This window comes from Cricetulus griseus (genome assembly GCF_003668045.3).
Source record: "Cricetulus griseus strain 17A/GY chromosome 1 unlocalized genomic scaffold, alternate assembly CriGri-PICRH-1.0 chr1_0, whole genome shotgun sequence".
NCBI lineage: Eukaryota > Metazoa > Chordata > Mammalia > Rodentia > Cricetidae > Cricetulus > Cricetulus griseus.
The window spans coordinates 233,434,713-233,444,906 of NW_023276806.1; the positions used below are offsets into that span (position 1 = coordinate 233,434,713).

The window sequence follows — 10,194 nt, forward strand, 5'->3', positions numbered from 1 at the left end:
GAATTCAGTTTAAAATCTTCCTGTTGCTGGATGAAGTGGCACTCGCCTTTAATCCCAGGACTCAGGGAACAGTGACTTTTTTTTTTTTTTTTTTTTTTTTTTGGTTTTTCGAGACAGGGTTTCTCTGTGTGGCTTTGGAGCCTATCCTGGCACTCGCTCTGGAGGCCATGCTGGCCTTGAACTTCCAGAGATCCGCCTGCCTCTGCCTCCCGAGTGCTGGGATTAAAGGCGTGCGCCACCAACGCCCGGCGGGAGGAACAGTGACTGTAAGGCCAGCCAGGATGATATAGTGAGACCCCTTCTCAACAACAATCATAATTGTTAAAACTCTCATATTTACCTGATTGCGTGCCTGCTCAGCCCCAGTCTTTGTGCCGCAGCTCACTAAAAGCTACACAGAGACTTATTATTGATTATGAAAGCTCCGCATGTAGCTTAGGCTTATCCCACTAGGTCTTATAACTTACATTAACCCATTTATACTAATCTGAGTTCTGCCTTGTGGCTTTTTACCTCTGCACAGCCTGCTTCCTCTCTGTGTCCTCTGGTGTCTCTCCCCGTTCTTCTCCCAGAGCTCTCTTGTCTGGAAGTCCCACCTGTATCTCCTACCTAGCTATTGGCCTTTAGCTTTTTATTAATTAAACCAATCACAGTGACATATCGTTGCACAGGGTAATCAAATATCTCGCAACAGTCTAGCCCTGCCCATCAGAGTGGAATAAAGTCTTACAAGTCAGCTTAGAGGCCGTGGCCCTTCCTTCCCCATCCGTCTTGGTACACAGCACAGAGAAGATCCAAGACTGAGGGCCCAGAAGCACTTGACCCAGGTCACTCAGGTCTCCTGGCCCAAGGCCTTGGTTCTTCCCCCGCTGGGACTCACGTCCAGCTGCCCGTGCCAAGCATCCTCGGTCGTGACCTCACTGTATCCTTTCCAGCCTCCAAACCCATCACAGGTTCCCAGATGAAAACAACTTACACAACAGACTGTTTACCTCAGAGGGAAGTCCCTGATCACCTCCCAGTCTCCAGGGCCTCCATGGAAGGGGCTCTTCAGGGACCGGTGTCCCTGTACCCAGCCAGGCTGCTTAGCACCTCCCCAGGGAAGGAGCAGGCACCTTAAGACCAACATGCCACCACCCAGGACCCCACCCAGGACACTTGTTTTTAGGACCTGACATGAGAATGACTCACTGAGAGGGAACCTGTCAGGGTCACCCTGTCCTTTGCTTTCTTGTTGCTTCCTGGTGTGGCTCAAGGGTTGCTTGCCAGCCTGGCATTGGAGGGGCAACATCTAACCTGAGGTCCCTCTCCAGGGCCATGGAGACCCAGGCTCCCAGTAACTCCCATGCCATGGGTGTTTCAACAGGGGTGGTGGGGAAGAAAGACACATGCTCAGGGTCACTCCTCATTCTGCCCAGATCAAGTGACTTTTCGGGCTCTACTGACAGCCTGGCTACCCAACCTAGAGTGTCCTGATTGAATGGAGCCTGACAAGCGCCCTCACCCCCACCGTACCTCCTCTGACTGTGGCCTTGGCACTGTGACACTGATAATATTCTAATTACTTGTGACCTGTATAGCAAACTGACGTCATGGATAATAATAAACCAGGCCCCCGTGCAGTGACCTGGATGGGAGGTCAGGTCCCCAGGACTTCCTGGAGTAGCCCAGGATGAACACCACACTTAGCTTGACCATGTGTTTTACACCTCCTTCAGTGGAGGCTCCCACCAGGCCTCGGTTGTGCATGCCCTCAGTTCTGGGTCCCCGGCCCTCATAACCTAGGTCACCTTGCTTTCCAATATTCTTGGAGTCTTGCAGTATTTACCAGAAGACCCCAAAGGCCTCCTGCCACACACCCCTGGAGCCCCACACAAGTCTTTCAGGCCTGTATGAGGTCAGCAGCTGGCTACGGCTCCTTCCCTTTTCAGGTCATGTGGGATGAAGGTCCCCCCTGGACGTCCCTGCCCACATCCCACCAGGCCTGCAGCTGGAACGGACACTATCCTGGGGCAGCAGCTGTCCCCAGCAACTACATAGGCGTGGGTCTGGACCTCAGGGAAGCACTAGAAAGGGGTGACATCGTTTGGGATCCAATCTGTCTGTTGAAAGCCAAGTCACTTATGAATTTGATGCATCTGTGGAGGAAGTGTGAGGCCCTGGCTTTGATCTCCAGCCGGCTGGGAGGATATGGACAGACTTTGACCTAAAAATCTTCCTATCACCTGCACCAGCCAATCTGGTCAATAAAAGAATTAGTGGACTGACTGGGGACAAGGTTACAACAGTGCCAGCTCTGTCCAGAGTCTTGAGAGGAGTGTTGACTTGGTGGGGAGGGAGGGAGGCAGGGTCGAAGCACCATGACCCAGGACCTCATAAAAGAAAGATCTTGTTGGGGGCTTACAAACCCAGAGGGTTAGTGTCCGTGACCGTCGTGATGGGGAGCACGGCGGCAGGCAGGCGGGCAGGGCGCTGAGAGCTCACATCTTGGTCACAAGCAGGAGGCAGAAAGAGAGCTAATTGGGTGTGGTGTGGGCTTTTGAAACCTCAAGCCCGCCTGAAGTGGTGTAGCTCCTCCAACTGGCCACACTTGCTAATCCTCCAGAAACAGTTCCATCAGCTGGGGACCAACACTCAAATATATGAGCCTCTGGGGGCCGTTCTCACCCAAACCATCACTTTATTTATTTATGTGTATGGGTGTTTGCCTGTGCAGCATTTGCATGCTTGGTACCTTCAGAGGCCAGAAGAGGGGATGGGATTCCCCTGAACCTGGAGTCATAGTGTGAACCTCTATGTGGGGGCTGGGAATCAAACCCCAGTCCTCTGCAGGAGCAGCCAGTGCCCTAGCCCTTCTTTTGCCTTCTTGAGACATGGTCGTTCCTGGACCTTATACTATTGTAGCCCAGGCTGACCTCAAACTCAGACCTTCTGCCTCAGCCTCCTGAGGCATCACCAACAAACCCTTCGAAAGGTAGGCTTTGGGGGATGGAGATTGATGTATTTATCTCTATTTATTTGTGTCTGCATGAGTCTTTGCATACCACGTGCATGCAGTGTCCATGGAACCAGAAAAGGGCTTTGGATCCCCTGGAACTGGGGGTATAGATGGTTGTAAACCGCTGGGTGGGTGCTGGGACTGAATCCAGCCCCTCTGTAAAGCAGCAAGTGCTCCTAACCACTGAGCCATCTCTCCAGTCCCACTAGATACCTTTTTAGTGGCTAAAAATAATTCACTGTAGTCGGGCATGGAGGCTCACATATGCAACCCCAGGACTCAGGAGATTGCTGTGGGTCTGGGATGGACTGGGCTACACAGAGCCCTATCTCAACCACCCACAAAGGCATTTTATGAACCAGGCGGTGGTGGTTTAATCCCAGCACTCGGGAGGCAGAGGAAGGCAGATCTTCGTGAGTTTGAGGCCAGCCTGATCTACAGAGTGAGTTCCAGGACAGCAAGGGATACACAGAGAAACCCTGTATTGAAAAAAAAAGGAAGAAAGAAAGAAAGAAAGAAAGAAAGAAAGAAAGAAAGAAAAAAGTTTTTTTATGTAGCCCTAATATATCAAAATTGCATGTACGATATTATCAATTAATTCAATCAACATAAAATGTTTTAGTCTGTGTTAAATATATTTTACATTCAGAATACCTATGTTGGACCATTACAGGTGCCTGTAGGCAGTGGGTACCATACTGCAGGGTGCACGGTGGTTATATGACATTCCTGAGTCCTTCCAGGGCAGGATCTGGGCCGAAGCAAAGCCTTGCGTGCAGTTGGCTCTCAGTAGATGCCATGTGAGTGAGTGAGCAGACCACTTCCTGACAACTGCTCACAGGAACCTTAGCTGCTCCCAGCAGCCTCAGGCTGAGTCAGATCTCACCCAGGAGCTCAGGACCCCACAGCTGAGCCTGGACTCAGGGAAGTCAGGTGATGGGGGCAGATGGCTCTTGGGGATGCTAAGATCTAGAGGACCCGGGAGCTCAGAAACATTTAATGCCACCTGGGGCTGTATTGGGACTGTGTTTGGGAGAATGACTGGCCACAACCATCTGTAACTATAACAGGGATTCCAACACCCTCTTCTGGCCTCTGCAGGCACCAGGCAAACAAGTGGTGCACAGATACACATGCAGGCAAAACACATAAAATAAAAAGAGAATCTTCAAAAGAGTGAAAAAAAGCAAACACACTTTTTGCTTCAGGGCTGGAGATGTGGCTCAGCTGGCAGAATACCTGCCTAGCTTGCATGAAGCTTTGGGTTCCAGCCCCATGACCACATACACCCAGCATGACAGCTGGCACATAGCTGTAATCCCAGCATTCAGGTGGAGGAGGCAGGAAGAGCAGAAGTCCAATGCCATCTTTTATTACATAGCAAGTTTGAGGCCAGCCTGAGCTACATGAAACTCTGTCACAAAAATTAAACCACAACATTAGAAACAAGAAAAGAAAAAGAGACATGGCAGGGGGAACACCTTTAACCCCAGCACTTAGGAAGCAGAGGACAAAGCAGGCAGAGTTTGAGGCCAGCCTGATCTAACAGCAAGTTCCAGCCAGAGCTATATAATGTTTCTGCCTGTCTCAAAACAAACAAACCAACAAAAAAGTAACCGAAAGATTCCAGCACAGGTGCTGACATGGCTGTTGTCACGTAGGGGCCAGGAAAGGGAAGCTAGAGATTTCCCATGGGGCCACCTCATGGAGCCATCCTGGCGGTAGGTTTTGGAAGAGGAAAAGACAGTTGTTCTGAGGGATTTTTGCTGCACCTGGATGCACTGAGGGCCCTGTGTCTGTAAAGGGCGTGTCCTGGAATCTAGGAGAGAAGGCTTATGTGATAAGCAAACTCCTCAGTGTACTCACTACCCTGGCTGGCCTCCCTGAGGCTGACCACAAGTGTCCAAGGCCCTTCTGGCCTGATTGGTCAACATTTCTTAGTCCACAGCTCAACAGCTAAGGACCCAATACTATGAGTGTCCCAATACTATGAGTGTTCTAACGTGGTTACAGAGGCAAATTTGGGGGTTATCTGTGACCTTCCCTCCTTGTATGTTCCCAGTAAAATTTCGTTTATAAAAAAAAAAAAAAAAAAAAAAAAAAAAAAAAAAAAAAAAAAGATTGCCCAGTTGGCTGTCTAGAGACATAATTCTAGAAGGGTATCCCTTAAGGTACGTCACTGCCCCCTGCTGGAAGGCAGTGGCATGCCCTCAACCCTACGCCAGGATGCTAGCGAGTCCTTTGGTACTGTATGGAGAACGTTATGGGCCGGTCTTGAGTGCCCTTCCTCCTGGAGGAACGTGGCTTGAAGGCAATGCTCCATCTCTCTTTTACTGCCTCTCAGTCTGGTTCCAGTTCTCTATTTGGGGAGAAGAACACTGGTTTTCAAGTCTGACTGAATATGCCAGTTCCTGCCTGATGCTCTGGCCACTGGCCACTGGACCCCAGTTGGTGTCACTATTTAGATAAGCTTAAGAAGTGTTAGGAGGCCTTACTGGAGGAAGTATGTCACCAGGGACCAGTGTTGAGCTGCAAAGCCATGTGCCATTCCCAGGGTCATTCCCAGTTTGCTCTCTGCTTGTGCTTGAAGTTTAACCGCAGCTGTTCCTACTCCAGTCCTCAAGCCTTCCCTCTGCCTTCATGGGCTCCTAACCCTCTGGAACCATAGGCCCCAATCAACTCACTGTCATACAAGCTGCCTTAGTCATGCTGTTTTAGCATAGCAATAGAGAAGTAACTGATACCATGCCCATGAAGGCTGGGGTTGCGGGTCAGTCTGTCCGTTGAATGCATGCCCAGCAGACATAAGACCCTCGATTTGTGCCACACAGGAGTATGGGTACACACCTTTAATCCCAGTAATTGGGAGATGGAGGCAGGGGGCTTAGGTGTTACAGAGCATCCTCAGTTGGCAGGCAGTCTGGTTTACGTGAAAACCTGTTTGTTTATTTATTTATTTATTTATTATTTATTTATTGGTTTTTTCGAGACAGGGTTTCTCTGTGTAGTTTTGGAGCCTATCCTGGCACTCGCTCTGGAGACCAGGCTGGCCTCGAACTCACAGAGATCCGCCTGCCTCTACCTCCTGAGTGCTGGAATTAAAGGCATGCGCCACCAACACCCAGCCTAGAACCTGTTTTTAAAAAATATATTTTTAAATATAATGCATTACATGATCAATATAGATGATTGCAAACCCTAATGAGACAATGCTATGCTGTGTCCAACCTGTCCTGCCTCACCTGTGAGTCTATCCCCAAGGCTGCTGTGGTCAAAACCAAAGGCTTCTTGGGTATTTTTCTTTATAAATCTACTTTATGGTGTTGGGGCCAGCATCATTCCTAGAAGCCACCAATCTAGAGAAAGATGTGTTCTTCCCACACTGTGCCCTGGCTGTTTGAGAGGGGAAGGGGAGGGGCCTGCTGAGTGGGAAATCTTAGCGCTGGGTGATACTCACTCGGGCTTTGGTGGCAAACCCTCCCTCCACCTCCACCCCTGTGAGCTCCAGTTTCCCAGATGGGGGTCATGGGTGTTGAGATGGGGAGAGTCCCACCGAGAGGGAGAGGGAGTGTGCTTACCTGCTCTACAGGTTGGTGTTTTGTTTTGTTTTTAATTGTACTGTTTTGTAGAAGGATTTTGGAAGAAAACCAATAAAATATACCTGAGCTGTCCCCGAGCTATGTGAAAACCGTTGTTCTCTTCTAGCCCTGCCCTGTCATCTGTTGTGCTTGGCCTCCGGAAGACTTCCTGTGCACTCCTCAGAGGGTGGGGATGTAACATCTTGGACCTCTCTAAATCTGGAACTTCCAGGGTCCTGGAACCAGGTTTAGAACTCGGTCCCTGTTCTGCCCAGATGGTTCAAATGCAGGACCTCAGAGAATGAGGCTGTAGTTGAGGCCGGGGGTGTGGCAGGTTCTTGGGCTCCGATGGCCCTGGCTGTACTTCTCAGTTTAAAATACTACCATGGCTTCCCATGATAGTCAGAGCAGAAAGCCAATGTTCTCTGTGTGACCAAGCCTGGTGACCTCTCTGATCCCCCTCCAGCCACCCTGCAGTCCCAAGGCCATCGCACTGTTCCTTCTGTGCCTGCAGAGACCTCTCTACAGGCTCACTGACCCCGTCTTTATCGGGTGCATTGCAAGATATCTCTCTTTATTCTTCCTGAAAGTAATTATCACAGTCAAAGTATTTGGTAATTTGTGGCTGGAGAGATGGCTCATCAGTTAAGAGCCCATATTGCTCTCTTACAGAGAACCCAGGTTCGGAAGTCCAGATCCAGGGAATCAAAGTCCTTCTGGCTTCCGAGGGCACATACAAACCAAATAAACAAGCAAATACCTCCCCCACACAAGCACACAAGATTAAAAATAAAATTTAAAGGGGATAGGAGCCGGAGAGAGAACTCAGCGGTTAAGAGTGTTCTCATAAAAGACTGGGGTCTGTCAGGCTCCAGAGAATCTGATTTTCCCTTCTGACCTCCGAGGGCTGCTGCACCCCCATCCATATACACACACGTACACAGAAAACAGGGAACTGGAGACGGGGCTGGGGACGTGGCTCAGCGGTCACCCCAGCACCCAGAGCCCCCAGGGATCAGACGTCCTCTCCTGGCCTCTGCGGGCACCCGGCACACACGTGGTGCCCGGACACACATGCAGACCCATGCACACAGAAAATAAATAAGACGGGAACGTTAAGAAAGACGACGAGGAGAAGGAATCAGATTGGGCAGCCTTTTCAGCAGCGCGGAGCGCATTGGTGCAAGTCGCGGGCTCCGGCCCCGCCCCTCTGTGGGCTCCGGCCCCGCCCCTCTGTGGGCTCCGGCCCCGCCCCTCGGCGGGCTCCTCCTACCATCCCGTCTGTGCAGCCGGCGCCTCGCGGATTCCTGACGCTAGCGCCCCGCCCCCGGGCCCGCCCCAAACCCTGGACCCGCCCCCTCCCCGCCCCCGCAAGCCGGACTGTTGGCTGACTACGCCCCTTCCGGCCCCGCCCTCCAGGGTCTCCCGCGCGCGCGCGCTCGGGAACGTCCGCCGGAGCTCGGCTCCCGGCCCTCGTGCGAGCCCCGCGCCGCCCCGCGCTGGAGCGACGGGTGTCGGGCACCGTGGCCCCGGCCGGGGCGGAGCCCTGGGCCACCCTGGAGGCGCCCGCCCGCCTCCTGTTGCAGGCGCTGCAGGCGGGGCCCGAGGGCGCGGGGCGCGGGCTGGGGGTTCTCCGCGCCCTGGGCCGCCGCGCGGAGCACTTCCCTTGGGGCGGCTTCCTCGAGGCGCTGGGCCGCGCCGAGCCCGAGGTGCGGGGCCCCGACGGCCGCCTAGAGCTGTGAGTCCCCGCCCGTGGCCCCCGCCGCCTCCCCCTGCGTGTTTGTGTAGTTGAGTCAGGGCTCCATGTGGCCCAGGCTAGCCTCGAACTCCTGCAGCCCTCTCCTGAGTGCTAGGATCACAGGCGAGCGCCCCAACATTGGGCTGACACACACGCGCCTTTTGTCGCTCATAATTCTAAGCGCAGGCAAATTGATTTTGTTTTCGTACTTGATCTCTTTAAAAAAAAAAGTCAAAGTTGCCGACAGCGTCACAAGTGCTGGGATTTAAGGTGTCTGCCACCACGCCTGGCCCCCTCTCCTCAGCAACTCTTGCAGGCATCACCTCCCAATCCCTGCCACAGTGCTGGACATTACCCAGACTGCCCCGCCTGGTATGACACATGCATGTAATCGGAGCACCTGGGAGCTAAGGCAGGAGGATTGAGAGGTCAAGGCCAGAGTGCGGTACATAACGAGACCCCCAACTCAGAAAACAAACACTCTGATTGTTCGTAGGATCCCACTGTTGCTACGGTTGCCTGGTGTATGCCGGAAGAACCTGATGTCCCTGCTGATGTCTGTTCGACCCTTGCTACCTGAAAGCGGCCTCCATTCTGTGCTGCAGCTTGCCCAGCAAGACAAAGCATCTACCTCTGATGCCTGGCTCCATGCCCTCTGGGAGCTATTAAGAAGGGATGTGGGGATTGGAGCCTCTGTGGAAGGAGCCTCTCCGCTGTCGGCAAGCTGTCAGTCACAGCTCCGAGACCTGTGTGGGCAGCTGAGCCAGGGGGGTAGGGGGTTGAAATTGGCTCTGGCTCGAGATCCTGAACAGGAGGACCAGCACTCACAGCTGTGTGGGAAACGCAGGAAGGAGCCAGAGGAAGACCCCGGCAGCCCTGAGTCAGAGAGAGCCTGTAAAAGGTTGCACGGTTTGGAGGAGGAGGAGGAGGGAAAGGACCAGGAAGAGAGACCCAGCCTGGAACCATGGAAGTCCCCGTCGGATGCAGGAGGCATGTCACCCGACCCACAGCAGACTGCTACTGAAGCCAGGCCTCCTGAGACTGGCCCAGGTGTGAAGGAGGCCAAGGGTCCAGCTCAGGTTGTGGAACTGCCCAAAGTTGTCCAGGTACCGTGGCTGGAGGCTGGTTTCAGAATGGTCCTGGATAATGGTGAAAGCTGTTTGAGACACATTTCCCAGCAGGGACCTCTGTATCCATGGAGCAGGGATGAGGGGGTGGGTTATGGAGGATGGAAGGAGGGCAGCCTCCCCTCCCCAAACTGATGGAGATGGGAAGGAGTTACTATGAGCTAGAAACACCTGTCCTAATGACCTAGGGTGTGGGGTTGAAGGATTCGGCCTCTGTTGCTCTACCTGACGGCGTGAGTCATGCTAACATCCAGCCAGCCTGCCTGCCCACACGGGGTCTATGTGCCCCGTTGAGGTTGGATGCAGAAAAGACAAGGCTGGGTTTCACACAAGCCTGCTCTGCACATCTTGTAATATGGAGGTCCCACATTCCTGCTTCTCCTGAATTGCCTTCGCCCATCAAAGGTTTTATTTATTGTGTGTGCCTGCTTGTCTGTGTGTGCACCCGTGTGGTGCACTTGGGAGCCAGAACAGGGCGTAGGGTCTCCCAGACCTAGTTACAGGTGATTGTGAGCCGCCCAGCATGGGTGCTGGGAGCTGAACCCTGGAGGAAAGGGAAGTGTCTAACTGTTGAGCCGCTTTTTTCCCAGCTCTTGCCCAGGTGTTTTCTGCAGAGGGCGCTGGCAGGTCCTGCTGCACTACAGAAATAGTGACTGTTCTCTCCTCCACAGGACCAGGTGCCCCGGCTGCAGCAGCTGCTGAAGACCTTCCAGGAGGTGACCGTCCTTCCTGTTCACTACAGCCTTCTGGCTT

The 10,194-nt window shown here is 53.0% G+C and overlaps 1 protein-coding gene across 1 annotated transcript in view; it reads left to right on the top strand.

The window, feature by feature from the left end:
- Positions 1 to 7,967: 7,967 nt before the first annotated feature.
- Fance (FA complementation group E) overlaps positions 7,968 to 10,194 on the top strand; it is a gene marked incomplete at its 5' end in the record, with an annotated part of 11,775 nt that continues 9,548 nt past the window's right edge. The window contains 3 exons of the mRNA XM_035451439.1: positions 7,968 to 8,314; positions 8,811 to 9,420; positions 10,113 to 10,157. Coding sequence (XP_035307330.1) covers positions 7,968 to 8,314; positions 8,811 to 9,420; positions 10,113 to 10,157 — 1,002 coding nt within the window. The remainder of the gene's footprint in view (positions 8,315 to 8,810; positions 9,421 to 10,112; positions 10,158 to 10,194) is intronic.